At 57.1% G+C, this 17,794-nt stretch overlaps 2 protein-coding genes across 2 annotated transcripts; both read left to right on the top strand.

Moving 5' to 3' along the window:
* Positions 1-13: 13 nt before the first annotated feature.
* Positions 14-6,648, top strand: EARS2 (glutamyl-tRNA synthetase 2, mitochondrial). The gene is made up of 9 exons (XM_056866548.1): positions 14-74; positions 1,114-1,269; positions 1,935-2,124; positions 2,335-2,807; positions 3,590-3,698; positions 4,334-4,487; positions 5,460-5,590; positions 5,781-5,916; positions 6,565-6,648. Exons 1-9 carry the CDS (start codon positions 14-16, stop codon positions 6,646-6,648), a joined length of 1,494 nt encoding a protein of 497 aa, XP_056722526.1.
* A 1,139-nt stretch (positions 6,649-7,787) lies between these two features.
* On the top strand, positions 7,788-15,080 carry GGA2 (golgi associated, gamma adaptin ear containing, ARF binding protein 2). Its single transcript, XM_056866547.1, has 15 exons — positions 7,788-8,025; positions 9,013-9,097; positions 9,371-9,446; positions 9,647-9,745; positions 10,185-10,308; positions 10,831-10,931; positions 11,619-11,699; positions 11,854-12,000; positions 12,193-12,274; positions 12,585-12,689; positions 12,827-12,982; positions 13,279-13,407; positions 13,542-13,711; positions 14,520-14,630; positions 14,970-15,080. Exons 1-15 carry the CDS (start codon positions 7,788-7,790, stop codon positions 15,078-15,080), a joined length of 1,815 nt encoding a protein of 604 aa, XP_056722525.1.
* Positions 15,081-17,794: the final 2,714 nt, after the last annotated feature.

Here is a 17,794-nt window from a genome sequence, read left to right as displayed (position 1 = left end):
CAGTGAGGGCACCATGGGGCTGGCGGCGGCTCCCGCCTCTCTGGCGCGGGTGAGGTTCGCGCCCAGCCCCACAGGTGAGCTTGCATTTCCCCCCATTTTGCTTTACCTGGCTCCTGACCGTCCTCAGTAGGTGTGTGTCAAGTGCCGTCGAGTCACCTCGGGAGGTGGGTGGTGGGCTCTCCTCCCCTGGAGGTTTTGAAGCAGAGGCTACATGGCCATCTGTCAGCAGTGCTGATCCTGTGACCTTTAGGCAGATGATGAGGGGCCATGGCTCAGTGGTAGAGCCTCCGGTTGGCATGCAGAAGGTCCCAGGTTCAATCCCCGGCATCTCCAGTTAAAGGGACTAGGCAGGTAGGTGATGTGAAAGACCCCTTGCCTGAGACCCTGGAGAGCCGCTGCCGGTCTGAGTAGACAATACTGACTTGATGGACCCAGGGCCTGGTTCAGTATAGGGCAGCTTCATGTGTTCATGAGAGGGAGGGCACCTTGGCCATCTTCTGTGCATGGAGCTGGGGTCACTTAGTGTGCGTGAGAGATAGTTGTGAATTTCCTGCATTGTGCAGGGGGGATGGACTAGATGACCCTGGTGGTCCCTTCCAACTCTATGATTCTATGACCTGCATTGTGCAGGGGGATGGACTAGATGACCCTGGTGGACCCTTCCAACCCTGTGATTCTATGACTCTTAAGTCACAGCCTGGGTCATCCAGATCAGGGGGAAAGACATACAGAGGCGGTTTGCCATTGCCCGCCTCTGCATAGCAGCCCAGGAGCTCCTTGGTGGTCTCCCCTCTAAGTCCTCTCCAGGGATGACCCTACTTCAGACCTGACAACGTCAGGCCAGCTGGGGCCATCCATGCAAAGTGGTGGTGGTGGGAAGCGCTGTCAAGTAGCACCCAATTTATGGTGACCCCTCATGGGGCTCTCAAGGCAAGAGCCCCACAGAGGTGGTTTGCCGTTGCCTGCCTCTGCAGAGCAACCCCGGGCTCCCTTGGTGTAATCCAATCCAAGTAGGAACCAGGCGGAGGGAGAGTACCCAGCAGCCTCTGTAAAGCCCTGGTTTCCCAACCCCTGGCTCCCTCTTGTGACTTCCCCTCTGCCTCTTGTGTGCAGGCTTCCTACACTTGGGGGGCTTGCGGACAGCTTTGTACAACTACGTCTTTGCCAAAAAGCACGGAGGCCGCTTCATCCTGCGACTGGAGGACACTGACCAGAGCCGGGTGGTGCCTGGAGCAGCCACCGGGATCGAGGACATGCTGGAGTGGGCAGGTGATCCCTACAGGCTTCCCCGGCATGTCAGGAAGTGCCACCGGTGGTGGTGGTGGTGGTAGCTTCAAAACTATTAGCCCCAAAGCACAGGCCAGGTATTTCTTGGGGGGGGGGAGAAGAAAAGTGAACGAAGGTCCCCCCCTGTGGTTGGCTCCGACCCCTTCCCCTCTTTCTCCACAGCATACCCAAATCATTCACCTCGTCCAATAGGTTCAGGCTCCCCCTCTTGGAAGTGAAACCCAAACCCACCAGCCTGGGAGGAAGCATCTTCCACAGGAGCCAGGCTGCTCTGCAGGGGTCCAGCCTCTTGGAAGTGAAACTACAGCCAGCGGGGTGTAGTGGTTAAGAGCAGTGGTTTGGAGTGGTGGACTCTGATCTTGAGAACCAGGTTTGATTCCCCACTCGGACACATGAGCGGCGGAGGCTAGTCTGGTGAACCGAGTTGGTTTCCCCACTCCTACACACAAAGCCAGCTGGGTGAACCTGGGCTAGTCACTGCTCTCTGAGAGCTCTCTCAGCCCCACCTCCCTCACAGGGTGTCTGTTGTGGATGGGGAAGGGAAGGCAATTGTAAGCCGGTTTGAGTCTCCCTTGAGCGGTAGAGAAAGTCGGCATATAAAAACCAACTCTTCTTCTTTTCCACTCCACGTTGCTCTCTCCTGGCAGGCATCCCTCCAGACGAGAGCCCTCGCCAGGGCGGCCCTGCCGGACCCTATCAACAATCTCAGAGGCTCAATCTGTACAGGGAAGCCACCGAACAGCTTCTCAAAAAGGGGGCCGCTTACCACTGCTTCTGCACCCCCCAGCGGCTGGAGCTGCTGAAGAAGGCAGCGCTGCGGAGCCAACAAACGCCCCGGTAAGGGCCTGCGAGCCAGCTGGTGGCGCCTGGACATGGCCTGCCTCTCAGGCAGCCCTAAGCCATGCTAAAGTCAGCCGAGTGTTGGGGGAGAGCCCCACGCCAAAGGGGCTGCAGGGGGGGGGGCTGTGCTAGTGGTCCAGACTGCTCCGCGGCTGCTCCAGGGATCGGCGTGACCTCAAGCATCTGCTGCTCTTTCTCTCCCCACAGGTATGACAACAGGTGCCGCCACCTGAGTCCCAAGCAGGTGGCTGAGAAGGTGTCCCAAGGGGCTGACTCCGTGGTGCGGTTTCGCTTGGAGGAGGGATCGGAGCCCTTCTGTGACCTGGTTTATGGCTGGAGCAGGCACGAGGTGGCCAGCGTGGAGGGCGACCCGGTGATCCTGAAGAGCGACGGCTTCCCCACATACCACCTGGCCAACGTGGTGGATGACCACCTCATGGGGATCAGCCACGTGCTGCGTGGAGCCGAGTGGCTGGTCTCCACCTCCAAGCACCTCCTCCTCTACCGGGCCTTTGGCTGGGACCCGCCACGCTTCGGCCACCTCCCCTTGCTCCTGAACGCGGACGGCAGCAAGCTGTCCAAGAGGCAGGGCCACGTCTTCGTGGAGCAGTTTGCTCAGGAGGGCTATCTGCCGGCAGCTCTGCTGGACGCCATCACCCACTGTGGCTCTGGGTTTGGAGGTAATGCAGTGGTTAGAGTCATAGAATAGAATCATAGAGTTGGAAGGGGCCACCAGGGTCATCTAGTCCAACCCCCTGCACAATGCAGGAAATTCACAACTACCTCCCCCCCACACCCCCTGTGACCCCCTACTCCATGCCCAGAAGATGGCCAAGATGCCCTCCCTCCCATGATCTCTCTAAGGTCATAGAATCAGCATTGCTGACAGATGGCCGTCCAGCCTCTGCTTCAAAACCTCCAGGGAAGGAGAGCTCACTACCTCCCGAGGAAGCCTGTTCCACTGAGGAACCGCTCTAACTGTTAGAAAGTTCTTCCTAATGTATAGACGGAAACTCTTTTGATTTTATTTCAACCCGTTGGTTCTGGTCTGACCTTCTGGGGCAACAGAAAACAACTCAGCACCCTCCTCTATATGACAGCCTTTCAAGATGGTTTTCACATCCCTCCCAGTCTTCTCCTCTTCAGAGGGCACTGTTAGGGCCCCCCCCCGACCCTCCTGCAGGGCCTGAATGCTCCATGGGAATTCCCTGTAGGGGAGGCTGACCAGAGCTAGACCAAGGAGTTGCTGGGAGGAATCATCTTCCACAGGGGTTGGACTCCTCTGCAGGGGGTTTGCGGACCACCCTGGGCCTGGCAGGCTCTTGACTCAGCCGGCCAGCCTCTCTTGCTCCCAAGCAGCAGGGACTGGCTCTCGGAGGCTCCGCTTCCGATGGGAAGGGCTACAGCGGTGGGAGGGGAGGCTGGAGAAGGACCTCAGTGGGCTTGCCACTCTCGTTTGCAGAGAACCGGATGGGAAGGACCCTGGGAGAGCTGGTGTCCGAGTTTGACGTGGGCAGGATCGAGAAGCACTCCGCCCTGCTGGATCTGGAGAAGCTGAGCGAGTTGAACAGGTAGAGACAACTGGGGCAAGGCTGCCTGCCTCTCCTGGCGCACGGTTTGTTCTAAGCAGCCTCCGTGTACTTCGCCTCGCCTCCTGGGATGCTTTCCTGTCTGTGTGCCCTGGGGGGCCCCCTCCATTGCCCCTCCTCCCTGGCAGCCTGGCTTTTCTGCAGCCTTCTCCTTTCCTCACAGAAGCCCCGACCCCCATTTTCATAGAATCATAGAGTTGGAAGGGACCACCAGGGTCATCTAGCTCACCACCTCCCGAGGAAGTCTGTTCCACTGAGGAACCGCTCTGTTAGAAAGTTCTTCCTAATGTCTAGATGGAAACTCTTTTAATTTCAACCCGCTGGTTCTGGTCCAACCTTCTGGGGCAACAGAAAACAACTCGGCAAATTCCTCCATATGACAGCCCTTCAAGTTTTCTTCTGTGAATCTTTTGCCAGTACAGCCTGGGGGGGGCATCAGGGGGCATGGTCCATTAACTTCTGCTATTGGCGCTGCCAAAAGTCTCCTTCAGCGCCTCTGGGATCCCTGCGGGCCTTTACTGCTGTATTTTTAAAAGCTTTGTTGGTTGCATATTCCGCGAACATGCTTGGCTCTGTCGTCCTGGGATGACTTTCCGGTGGGTTCTGTGTTTACCCAGAATCCACCTGGCCAAGCAGATTGGGGACGAGAGGCGGAGGCCCAATCTGGTGGCAGAGGTGCAGGCGAATGTGGAGCGGGTCTACGGGGAGCAGCTGATGGACAGAGGAGTTCTCGAGACGGCGTACGTGGAACAGGTGCTCTTGCTGAGAAGGGTAAGTCCGATTGAGGAAAGGGGGTGGGCTGTGGCGGGTGCTGGTTAGATATGCCTGTAGGCTGCTCATTGGCCCCTTGGCTTGACAGACAACCCTGCTCAGTCTGCCTCTTGACTGTCTATTGCTGGGGTCTACAATGTGGTGCCTGTAGGTGCCATGGAGCCCGCCAGCACTTGGTGCCCACCAAGTGTTTTTAGAAAGCGGGTGGGGTCAAATGGTGCTTTTGCCCAGCACGGCTTCTTATTGCCTGTGCATATTAAAGAAAAAAGTTGTTTCAGGCTGCAGCTGCCACTACAGCATAAGGATCTTCACTGCAGGAATGAAGATGGTGCTGAGTGGTTTTCTGTTGCCCCAGAAGATTGGACCAGAACCAGCGGGTTAAAATTAAATCCAAAGAGTTTCCGTCTAGACATCAGGAAGAATTTTCTAACAGTTAGAGCAGTTCCTCAGTGGAACAGGCTTCCTTGGGAGGTGGTGAGCTCTCCTTCCCTGGAGGTTTTTAAGCAGAGGCTAGATAGCCGTCTGTCAGCCATGCTGATTCTATGACCTTAGGTTGTTCATGAGAGTAAGGGCACCTTGGCCATCTTCTGGGCATGGAGTAGGGGTCGTTGGGGGTGTGGGGGGGAGAAAGTTGTGAATTTCCTGCATTGTGCAGGGGGTAGGACTAGATGACCCTGGTGGTCCCTTCCAACTCTATGATTCTATAAGCTGCGTGTAAGCAAGAACATTCTTTTAAATAATCTGCTAATTTAAAAAGGCATCCTGTTAAGCAGAGCTCCTGCCTGAAATGTCAAAGAGATGCTATTAGAGTTATGGAGAACCTCCATTCCTGATATTTTGTGGATGACTCTGCCTCCTATGGCAGCCATTTTGGGGCCGTGCCCACCGCCCAGTGTCAGAATTCCAAAGGCGCCTACAGGCCAAAAAAGGTCGGCGACCCCCCTGGTCTACTGTCTGTCCTTCCTCTGCAAGGGTCACATCAGCCGTCTCCAGGATCTGGCGTTACCCAAGTACGCTTTCCTATGGATCCGCCCCATGGTGGCTTGCGAGGAGCTGCGAGCCATTTCGCCCCAGGCAGATGAGATCGGCCGGCTGGTCCTTGGGTAAGTTGGCACGGCCCCTGGTGCCCCCCTTTCTCAGAGGCGGGTTCTCCTGCAGTGCTCCCCAGGGTAGCATGGGTTTTCCCTGGCAACTGTCCCACCTGTGTGCATCCTTGCATGGTGAAGAAAGGATACTGTCCACGTTGGGGCAGGTGCTGCCCTGGGGTGAATGGCGTCTGCTTCCCCCCCCAAGGTTGCTGGATCGACCGGCGGCCGCCCTGACCATCGAGGAGCTGAACAGAGACTTGCGCCGGCTGCCAGAGCAGGTCACGGGCACCCAGTACAGCGGCATGATGCAACTCCTCCGTGTGGCCCTCAGTGGCCAACAGGTGAGCCCCCGCCTCAGACTTTCCCATCCCAAAACGATTTACTGGCGGGGGGGAATTGTAGAGCTGCATTGTCACATGAACACACGAAGCTGCCTTATGCTGAATCAGACCCTCGGTCCATCAAAGTCAGCATCGTCTACTCAGACCGGCAGCGGCTCTCAGGCAGAAAAGGGTCTTTCCCATCACCTACCTGCCTGGTCCCTTTAACTGGAGATGCCGGGGATTGAACCCGGGACCTTCTGCATGCCAAGCAGATGCTGTACCACTGAGCCACATCCTTGCTCGATTTGGATAGTCTGTGTTTGGTGTGACTGGCGTTTTAAAAAACAGCCTTCCCAGTATGTTGCGAAAGTGGGTAACCAAAAGCCTGCTTGGGGTATGTGCCAGGTCTGTTTCTGCCAAATTTTGGGCCGTGCCACCTCTCCACTTCAGTCCCATGAGGAAGATAGTGAGCTTCCGTGCACAAATTTATATGGGTACTCTGCAAATCCAGTTGCTGCTGCCAGAAGGTATTTTTCAGCGGGCCGGCTGGCCTTGGTTATTCTGCCCGGAAAGTCCGCAAAGCCCCGAGTTCACCACCCTGCCGCTTGAGACCCAGAATAAGTTCCCGTGTCCCTGCATGCTGGGTAATCCTCTTGTGTGTTTTAGCAAGGGCCCAGCGTCGCCGAAATGATGGTCGTCTTGGGACGCGAAGAAGTCCAGACACGGATACAAAGGGCCTTGTGCAGCTGACCCATCCTCTGGGGGGAAGAGATGCAACGACCCTGCCCCGGACCATCAAGACTTCCACAAAACCCGCCAGCCGTTGCGGTGGGGCGCGATGCATCCCACAGAAGGCGGCACTGAATTTCAGAACCTGAAAAAACTGTTTCCTAATACAATCTCATAGGTTGCTGGTCCAAATTTAGCCTGATGTGGCAGTAATAAAAAGCAGACTCAATCTAAAGCAGCAAGGTGTATTTTTTATGGGGTTTGAGAGGGATCCCCCCCCCCTTCAACTGCATTCTTGGGGGCCAGAAAGGAGAGGCTGGCCCCAGCCCCGCTGCATCCTGGAATTTCCACCTAGACATTAGGAAGAGTTTCCGTCTAGATGTTAGGACGAACTTTCTAACAGTTAGAACTGTTATTGTTTTTTGGGGGGCTTGGGCAGCTGACCCTATTAAAAAAAAGAACAGTTCCTTAGTGGAACAGGCTTCCTCGGGAGGTGGTGAGCTCTCCTTCCCTGGAGGTTTTTAGAATCAGAGTTGGGAGGGACCATCAGGGTCATCTATCCAACCCCCTGTACAATGCAGGAAATTCACCACTACCTCCCCACACACACCCAGTGAACCCTAATAGGCTAGATGGCCCCCACAGCATAAGGATCTTCACTGCATGAATGAAGATGGTGCTGAGTGGTTTTCTGTTGCCCCAGAAGGTTGGACCAGAACCAGCGGGTTGAAATTAAATCCAAAGAGTTTCCATCTAGACATCAGGAAGAATTCTCTGACGGTTAGAGCGGTTCCTCAGTGGAACAGGCTTCCTCGGGAGGTGGTGAGCTCTCCTTCCCTGGAGGTTTCGAAGCAGAGGCTAGATGGCCATCTGTCAGCAATGCTGATTCTATGACCTGAGGCAGATGATGAGAGGGAGGGCACCTTGGCCATCTTCAGGGCATGGAGTAGGGGTCATATGGGGGGAGGTAGTTTGGAATTTCCTGCGTTGTGCAGGGGGTAGGACTAGATGACCCTGGTGGACCCTTCCAACGGTAGGATCCTATGATTCCACGTGTGAGGGGATCTGCACCCCCCACCCCACCCCACCCTCCACGCGCTGCAGCCCAGCCGGGCAGGGGGTGCGCCAAGCAAATGCCCCTGCTCAGCCAGGGAGCTCCGATGCCCCAGGAGCGGGCTGCCCTGGGTCAGGCCGTCCTCACGTGCCCCGGGCCGCCTCCCCAGGTCCCGTCCTCCCCAGCTGGCTGGCCCACCCACCGAAGGGGCGGGCAGGGCAGGGCTGGCCTGACTTCCTGGCCGCGGCTCGGGGGCAGCGCGTCTCCCGTCCCGGGCGCAGAGGGGCGAGGGCGCGCCATGGAGAGCGGGGCGGCTCTCCCGGGGCCGCTGGAGCTCCTGCTGCGTGAGTGGCGGCCGGGGCTGGGAAGGGGCAGGGGCGCGCCGTCCCTGGGGGGCCACGATCGCGGCTGCCCCCCTCCCACCCCCACGCTGCCGCCGCCCCCTTTCCGACGGGGCGGGCTCGCCCGAAACGGTGGTCCCGTGCTGTGCGCGCACGTGCGGAGCCGGGAGGCGCCCTTCTGCGGGGGGGTGGGTGGGGGTGGCGGCTGCCTCCTACCCCCCCCCGCCCCCCCGAATGGGGCGGGATAGGGGACCCCTGCCGGGTTGGGAGCCTTCTGGGGATGCCGGCTCCGCTTCTCTCAATATTTGACTCGATTTGCGTGTCGATGCGCGCCTACCTCGCAAAGCTGTTGGGGGGGTGGGATGGGTCCCCCTTAGGGAGGCATCCTCGAATCGTAGGGCGCAGTCACACATCCTGATTAATGCCCTTTCAATCGCCTTTGCAGCTGGATTCTACTGTGTGAAACAGCAACATCCACTTGCAAACGATCATTAAAGCACGTTGAAAGCAGACTCAAGCTAAAGCAGCAAGGTGTATTTTTTTATGAGGTTTGAGAGGGATTCCCCCCGCTTCAACTGCGTTCTTGGGGGCCAGAAAGGAGAGGCTGGCCCCAGCACCGCTGCATCCTGCAGTTTCCATCTAGACATTAGGAAGAGTTTCCGTCTAGATGTTAGGACAAACTTTCTAACAGTTAGAACAGTTCCTTAGTGGATTGAAAGTGCATTATTCAGGATGTGTGGAAGGGACCTGCACAATCCCCTGCACAACACAGGAAATTCCAAACTACCCCCCCCCACATCTCCAGTGACCCCTACTCCATGCCCAGAAGATGGCCAAGGTGCCCTCCCTCTCAAGGAAGGCAGGAGGCAAATAAAGAAATCGAGGGATGCTGATGGTCCCTCGGGTTCCTGACTCCGCCCGCCTGTGTCGCTTGGGGCTGCCCCTGCCGCAACACCAGGCCAACTCCTGCTGGTCTTCTGCCCCTGACAGACAAAGCCACGGAGCCGAGTCAGGCCGAGACGGACTGGGAAGCCATCCAGAGGTTTTGCGACCAGGTCAAAGCAGATGCTGACGGGTAAGGAAACCCGGCATCAACCAGGGAGTTGGGGGCTGTCCCAGATTTCGACCGAGGGGAAGAAGAAGGGGTCCCTGAGCGTAGGCAGAGTGCCTTGCGGTGGAGGGATGCCCACCCCGTCCCCGGGGATTCAGGGCGGGATGGAGGCCCTGCAGGGCAGACGTGGAGAGAAGGGCTTCAGCCTCTCTCCCTCTTGCTGACTGGTGGCCTACCTCTCTGGGCTGTCGTGAACACCACTGTGATTTCAAAGCACATGGCACTCCTGCTCCCCAGGCCTGCCCTCGCTCTGAGGCTGCTGGAACATAAGATCCAGTCTCCACAGGAGGCAGAAGCGCTGCGCGCCCTGACCGTAAGTCTCCCCTTCCGCGCCTCCGGCCTATGGGATTGGGGCTTCCTTGCATGGGGGGAGGCTCTTCCCACGGGGGGTTGGGGTTGGGAAGGGACCTGTCCAGGACCCCTCTGCCTGCCCTGCCCCACTTCTGTGGGAAAAGCAGGCCTCCCTGCAAAGGGGCTGCAGTCCTGGCTGTGGGTCTGCCTCTCCACCCGCAGGTCCTGGAGATGTGCGTGAATAGCTGCGGAGAAACTTTTCACAACGAAATGGGGAAATTCCGGTTTCTCAACGGGCTCATCAAAGTCCTGTCTCCCAAGGTGGGTTCTCTCCCAGGAGGGGGGAGGTGAGAGGAATGGCGGGGGCTTTGCCAGATTGGTGGAGGCTGCCCCAGCCAAGAAGCCCTTGGCCATCCGACTGGGGTGGCGTGGAGGAGCCAGGCATAATTTACAAGGCTGTCCCAGGCACCGAATAATGGTGGGTAGGCTTGGAAGGTGGTGGTTTTGTAGGCTGAGCATAAAATGGTCTGCCTCCGAAACGCCTTCCTCAAACCCAGTGTGGAAATGGGGGCGGGGGGAGGGGGTCTCTGTTTTGGCAAATGGGTCTTGAGGCTCCTCAACCCTGCCAAGAAGTCGGGGCAGGCCTGTTCTCCCATGACTGGCGCATGACGGCCGTGGTGTGCTTGCACCCTCTGTTGGGGATGCATAGCACAGATGGGCACAGGGCTGGCACCGATCCTCTCCGCTTTGGGCTTTCCAGTACCTCGGCGAGTGGTCAGCAGAGAGCGTCAAGTCCCGGATCATCCAGACGCTTTTCAGCTGGACGGTGTGGTTTCCTCAGGAAGTGAAAATCCGCGACGCTTATCACATGCTGAAGAAACGAGGTTTTTTGTGTGTGCCCGTTCCTCTCCCAGCTGCCTCAGAGTCACGTGCCCCCAAGTCACATGCCTGCTGCCCAGAGACTCTGAGGGGCTCTTTCCTGGCACTGCATTTTTTGGCGGGGGAAGGGAGGGGTAAAAAGAAGCTCTTGTCCCAGTGGGTTCCAGAGACTGTAGAATGGAAATCTTCTAGGAACACACTTTAGTTGCACACGCTGAATCTAAATGGGGAGAGTTTTGCTTCTTGCTTTGGCTTTTCATTTCCTGCCCGTGCAAAGAAACGGCAACCACAGGAGGACGGTGGCTTTGTGGCCCAGCCGGCCGGCTTCTGGCTCTCCCGCTTGGGCTGGTCTCTCTGTTGCTACGCGAATGTCCTCTGGAGACCGAAGGGGTCTCTGATGCAAGCCCCTTCCCAAAAGCTTCTTTCCCGAAGCAGCCGTCCCCGGTCCTCTCGGCAGCTCAATGCAGCCACCCCGGCTTCACGGGGGTAAAAAGCAGGAACAAACGCCCCCTTGTTGTCTCCTTCAGGAATTGTAACGCAAGACCCCAAACTCTTGGAAGACAAAATTTTGCCACCCCCTCCGAGACCAGCCGGCTCCATTTTTGACGGCGAGGACGAGAAATGCCAGGTAAGCCCTTGTGGCCAAACCTGCAGGAGAGAGCAGAAGCCTTCCAGAGCCCGCGGGGTGGAAACAGGGGTGCCTTTCTTGTCATAAGAACATAAGAAAAGCCCTGCTGGATCAGACCAAGGCCCGTCAAGTCCAGCAGTCTGTTCACATAGTGGCTAACTCCTCTGATCCTGGAGACAATAGGGATGCATCATGATTAGTATCCATTTTGACTAGTAGCCTAGAGGGAGAAGCTTTTCTCCCTCTATTATAATACCAGAACACGAGGACATCTGCTGAAGCTGGAGGGTGAGAGATTCAAAACTGATAAAAGGAAATATTTCTTCACACAAGGCATAGGTAAATTGTGGAACTCCCTGCCCCAGGATGTGATGATGTCCATGAACATGTCCACTCCCCTCCATGAACATGTCCCCTCTTCAAGCCTTCCAAGTTGGCAGCCATCACCACATCCTGGGGCAGGGAGTTCCACAATTTCACTATGCGTTGCGTGAAGAAATACTTATTTTTATCTGTTTTGAATTCTTCTGCCTCTAAGTAGCGAAACCCCCTACCGGTCCTGCCGAGTCTCGCCGATAAAAGTTTTGGGAGCATCTGGCACTTGGGAGCTGGAATGTGGGCATGTCCGTGCCTGCGGCGGGGCTGGCGCTCCCCTGTGGCCCTGGGCTCACCCCCTTCGTTCCACAGATGCTGGCGAGGCTCCTCCAGAGCAAGAACCCTGAAGACCTGCGGGCCGCTAACCGGCTGATCAAGGGGCTGATCAAAGAGGTAGGCGTCTCCCTCTGAGGGTGCCTTGCCCTGAGACACGGGCTGAGTCTGAGGGCGCCCTTCCCATCCCTGCCTCACTTGGCGTCGCCTGGGCAAAGGGGCCCTTGGGAGCCGATCCAGGTTGGAGACATCTGAGCGAGCTGGCCTCTTGCAGGAGCAGGAGAAATCGGCCCAGGTGACCCGGCGGGTGAACGCCCTCAAGGAAGCCCACTGCCATGCTGAGGCCCTGGAGGGGATGCTGAGCCGCTGCCTGGCGCAAGGCCGGGGGATCGTGGGCCAGCCGGAGCTGCAAGAGCTGCAGGTGCGCTCTCCTCACTCCCCCATTGCTCTCCCTAGCGCATTGAGAGCAGGGCTTGTGCGTGCAGGGCCTTCTTTCCTGCTGAGGAGTGGCCCCTGCACATGGCCAGGGAGCGGGGCTGCTGCTGAGGGCAGGGGCCAAGCTGGTGGGTCTTTGCCGTCAGTGTGAGTGATCTTTGGCTCTCTCCTTCTGCAGGGCCTCCAGGCCAAGTGTGAGAATCTGAAGCCCCTGATCTTCCGCGTGGCCAGCGAGACGGTGGAGGATGAAGCGGCTTTGGGTAACCCGGGAACCGAGCAGGCCTGGGGCGACAGACACGAGCAGGCAGGGGCAGGGTGGGGCAGGAGACTGGCGGTGAGGAGTGGCATGAGTCTGTGGGGCTGCCCACTGGCCCAGCAGGCGCTCAAGCGCGTTCAGAGTGCCTTCTGGGTTGGCTTGAGGGGCCGCAGCATTCCCCTCGTCCTGGGGGAAGAGGGCCCGGCTTCCTGGCCCGGGTCAGATGGCCTGTAGTCCTTTGCTTCTTCCGTGGGGGTGGGTGGGCAAGCTGTGGGTGGGCTGGGGGCTACTTCGCTCTCCCTCTCCTCCCATAGCTGAGCTTCTGCAGGCAAACGACCGGATCGCTCGGGCACTGGGTTTGTACAAGCAGGTGGTGGGCCCCTGCAAGAATCCTGCCAACGGGGCTGTTGATGCACCAGGTGGGTACCCGGGAAAGGCAGGCCTGGTCGTCCCAAAAACCCTCCGAGCACCCTCTACCCGCCTCCAGGCCTCCTCCTCAGAACGCCCCCCTGGTCCCTGCACGGGGCTCTTTGCCAAGCACCCGGCTTTCTTCCAGCAGTGCCCCAGTTGCCTCCGGAGAGTGCTGGGAGCCCCGCGCTCATCGACTTCTCTGAGCCGGACTCTGTGCCTGGCCCTCCCACGTCCTTTCAAGGAAAGGCCAAGCCCTCCTCCTCTTCTGCCTGCTCTCCGGATGAGGAGCTGGTCTCCTTAGGTGAGTGGCCGGGGCCTGCAGAAGATGGGGATCGGGCTTTCCTTGGCGCTGTCTCCTGTTGGCAGGCTGGGCAGGAGGGGGTCCGACAGCTGTGGCGGGTGCTGAGAGCGGGCCCCTCCTGGGCACCAGGACTGTTGCAGTGCCTGGCAAGCAGGCACATGTTCTACCAGGGCTCCTCTGCATGGGGGAGGGGCAGGCCGCAGCTGCGTCGAGACCAGAGCTAACCAGGACAGCAGGGAAGGGGAGACCCTTGCTGTGTGAGGAGAAGCCGCCTCCAGCCTTGCTGTCTCCGCCAGGTCTCCCTGACAGCCCTGCAGGGGAGGCTGCATTCTTCAGCGGGCTTCCCGGAGCGACCTCTCCGTCTCCCTCCTGCCCTGCACGTGCCTTGGCTAATCTTTTCATCCCCCTGGAATCCGTCACGCTCAGTAAGTGCCGGGCTTTGGAGTTGTTCCCTTCATGGGGTTGTTGCGGTGGGAGGGGGTTGCCGGTATTCCCTCCCCGCTTTCTTGTGCCTCTCCTCCCTGCGGAAGGCCACCTGTCCTGTTTCTTGCTCTGGCAGGCCCGATCCCCCCGGTCACCGTCTACGAACGGAACGGCCTCAAGGCCCTGCTCCACTTCGCCAGGGAGCCTATCCCGGGCCGGCCAGCTGCCCGCGTCCTGGTGCTCTCCCTGCTGAGCACGTCCCCTCACCCGGTCCGAGGGATTGTGTTTCAGGCTGCCGTGCCAAAGGTGAGAAGCTCAAACAGCCCCTTCCCTCCGAAGTCAGCGTTTCACACTTTGTTTTTCTAAAAACCTGTCTGGCGTCCAGAAGCGAGAATCCTGGGACATTCAGAGTCGGAGGATATCTGAAGCCGCTGATCTTCACACAATGCACCAGGATGTGGTGATGGCTGCCTACTTGGAAGGCTTTAAGAGGGGAGTGGACATATTCATGGAGGAAAGGTGTATCCATGGCTACTAGTCATGAAGCATACCTATTCTCTCTAGTATCAGAGGAGGATGCCTATTATCTTGGGTGCTGTGGAACACAGGCAAGATGGTGCTGCTGCAGTCATCTTGTTTGGGGGCTTCCTAGAGGCGCCTGGTTGGCCACTGTGTGAACAGACAGCTAGACTTGATGGGCCTGGGTCTGATCCAGCAGGGCCTTTCTTATGTTCTTATCTCTTGACAGCTCTGTAAAGTCTTGCCGGCTCTCAGAGCATTCTTGGGAATCTCTCTTCCTCCGCCTGTTTCAGCTCTAAGCTGGAATTCTGGGCGGAAGAGGGGCGAAAAGAGGGGGATGTCCCCAAGGGCAGCAGCAGCACCAAACTCCAGGGCTGAGGGGTGGGCTTTGCAGAGGCAATTCCCCATGCTTGTGGCCCCTTTGAACATAAGAAAAGCCCTGCTGGATCAGACCAAGGCCCATCAAATCCAGCAGTCTGTTCACACAGTGGCTTGCGGCACACGGCTGGCCTTGGCCCTGGGCGCCCCTCTCCGCTTGTTTCCCAGGGGAGCTGCTGACTCTTTCTGTCTGCTCTTCCTCCTCCTCCTCCACCAGTCCATGGCAGTCAAGCTGCAACCAGCCACCGGCTCTGAGCTGCCAGCCTTCCACCCACTGCTGCCCCCCGTGGTCATTTCCCAAGTCTTGCTCGTGGCCAACCCTCTCCAGGTACGTGCCTGAGACTCTGCAGGGCCGGCGTGGGTGGGTGGCCTGGGTGATGCCTCTTTGGCAGAGGGGAGGTGGGCTGCTTGCCCAGAATTAGGAGAGAGTCTGCATAGTTTCTCCCAGATGTTAAACTGCCATGCAAGGACTGATTTGGGTGCAGAGGTTGAGCCGGGTCTGGGTCAGTGCTTGGCCCTGGCAGAGGTCCTTCACCTCCCCATGGAGCGACTGCCAGTGAGGCTACGCCACAAGGAAGTGTGCGGGGGTGGGGGAAGGAATGTGGCGGAGAAGAAGGAGTCTGAGTTCTGTTGCCTATCCTTTTCCTTGCTGGCCTCCTCCCCTCAGGCTCCTCTGCGACTGAAGTACCGGCTACTCTACATACAGAACCAGCAGTCCCACAGCGAAGTTGGGGAAGTGACCGACTTCCCCCATGCAGAGCTCTGGGGTGGGAGCTGAAGAAAGTGGGGGGAGCTTGCCCGCTGATTTCTGAGAGAGTATCCTCCGCCTGCCTCCCGAGTGCCCAGAGGTTGCCCAGGGATTGGATTTAGTGGGCATCCCCTTTCTGTGAGCCAATCAGCACCTTTTTGATAAAAATGTTTGATTAAAATGCTTATATTTTATCAATCGTGTGGGATAGTTCCCCCCCCCCCCAAATGATCCTGAAGGGACCAGACAGAAGCAGGATGCTTAGCTTGGCTGGGAATGTTGCCTACTCTATATCTTACCTGTAAGCTGAACGACGGCTGTTCTGGTTGCCTATGTGGCCGAGGGAGCAGGGCAGCCAGCAGGTGCCAGGAGTGCCAACAAAGGTGCCCTGGGAGCAAGAGACTTCAGAGATCCCCCTTGACCATGGGGCTGCCCAGTTCCTCCTGCCCTCGTCATTGCTATTGTTTCCAGAATCACACGACTCACGTTTTCTGTACAGACTGTAACTGTCAAAGGTTCACACGCTTCCTGCTCATTTGAATAACACTTGTGCAGGTCTACTTCCTGGTGGGTCATGGTCCTGGCACCAGGTTTCTCTGCCTGCCCCCGCCCCCCATCTACTGCCTCTGCTTGGGCATTGCAAAGAAATTCACGCTGAATACAGGAGCGTTGGAGAGGGAGGCAGCTAAGTGGGCTATCCATAGGTAGGGGAGGGGGGAAATCTAATAATCTAAATAATGAAGTTGCAGAGGCCACAGCTTAGACCCTCTGCCAAGCGTGAATGCAGGCAGGACCCAGCTCAGCTATAGGGTTGCCAGGTCCCTCTTCGTCACCGGTGGGGGTTTTTTGGGGCAGAGCCTGAAGAGGGTGGGGTGAAGGGAGGGGCTTCAATGCCATAGAGTCCAATGGTCAAAGTGGCCATTTTCTCCAGGTGAACTGTTCTCAATCGGCTGGAGATCAGTTGTAATAGCAGGAGATCTCCAGCTAGTACCTGGAGGTTGGCAACCCTACTCAGCTAAGCAGTGTCAGCGACACACATACTCATACAGGGGTGCTGTCTTCAGAGGGGTTCTTAAACTTTTTCCTGCCATAGACCCCTTTGGCAGTCTGGTGAAGTCTATGGACTCCTCAGAATAAGGTTTTTAAATGCATAAAATAAAAATGCATAGGGTTACAAAGGAAACAAATTTTGCTGAAATACAGTTATGCTGCATTTCAGTTAGAAGTTAGCAAAAAATAAAGGTGTAATTCTTTTCCCCACCCAAGTTCATGCACCACCCTAAAATCTACCCACATACATCTTGGGGGTCCTGGACCTTGCCAAAGCTGCAAGAAATAACTAAAAGCCCCTATCAACCCAAGATACCTCCCCGCCCCGGAAGTTTGCTTCCTCTGCATGAATTTCTGCTGTGCCAGGAGGAAGGCGGAGACTGCTCGCTGCGCCCCTGCAGGAGTGCCTGTCAGTCACCTTGCTCATCCGAATCAGCCGTGCGGTCCTCTCGGGGGGGGGGGTCCGCCTTGAGGATTCCAATTGGCCTGATCCGCTGCAGTTCCCGCCCCCTCGTGCCAAATAACCAATCCCAGGGTGACGTGCGTCACGGACTAGGTTTCTGAACCAATCCTGGCCACTGTAGGCAGTACTGGGACAATCACGTGGGGGGCCCTCCGGGAAGTCTCCGATGGAAAGGGCATGAAGCTACGGGAGGCGGAGCTTCGGAGCGCGTAGCAGCCCTCAGGCAAGATGGCGGCCACCTGACTTGGGCTGACGAAGCCGCAGAGAGTGCGAGGTCGCGCTTTGCGCAGGCGCGCAGGTGAGCTCCCCCCCGGGACCGTACGTGTTTGTTTGTGTGGATGCGTGTACACGTATAATGCAATCATACTAGTCATGCTGCATGTTGGAGGGGGCCGTGCAGGCCGTCTAGTGCAAGTGTTCGCCCAACTGCTGCTTGAAGACCTCCAGATTCCACTCCTGAACTACTCTTACTGTCAAAATATTTTCGTAATATCCAGCCTGTACCTTTTCCTTTACACAACGCATGGCTAAATTGTATTTATTCACGCAATGCATGGTTAAATTGCATTTATTCACGCAATGCATGGTTAGATTGTGGAACTCCCTGCCCCAGGATGTGGGGATGGCTGCCAACCTGGAAGGCTTGAAGAGGGGAGTGGACATGTTCATGGAGGAGAGGGCTATTCATGGCTACTAGTTAAAATGGATACTAGTCATGATGCACACCTATTCTCTCCAGGACCAGAGGAGCAGGCCTATTGTATTAAATGCTGTGGAAGACAGGCAGGACGGTGCTGCTGCAGCCGCCTTGTTTGGGGGCTTCCTAGAGGCACCTGGTTGGCCGCTGTGTGAACAGACTGCTGGACCTGATGGGGTTTTTCTTATGTTCTTATGTTCTGCCGCAATTTAAACCCATTACTGCCAGTCCTTCTGAGAAATTAGAAGGAGATTGAGACTGGGAAGGGCAGCCATGAAGGAGCTAGAAAATATTTTGAAGTGTAAGGGTGTGTCCCTGGCCACCAAGACTAGATTAATTCATGCCATCGTATTCCCTATTACTATGTATGGGTGTGAAAGCTGGACAGTGAAGAAAGCTGATAGGAAGAAAATAGATTCCTTTGAAATGTGGTGTTGGAGGAGAGGGTTACAGATACCCTGGACCACCAAAAAACAAATCAGTGGGTTATAGATCAAATCAAGCCTGAACTGACCCTAGAAGCTAAAATGACTA

Source organism: Euleptes europaea, chromosome 21 (assembly GCF_029931775.1).
Source record: "Euleptes europaea isolate rEulEur1 chromosome 21, rEulEur1.hap1, whole genome shotgun sequence".
In the NCBI taxonomy this organism is placed as follows: Eukaryota; Metazoa; Chordata; class Lepidosauria; order Squamata; family Sphaerodactylidae; genus Euleptes; species Euleptes europaea.
This window is presented reverse-complemented; position numbering and strand designations above follow the sequence as displayed.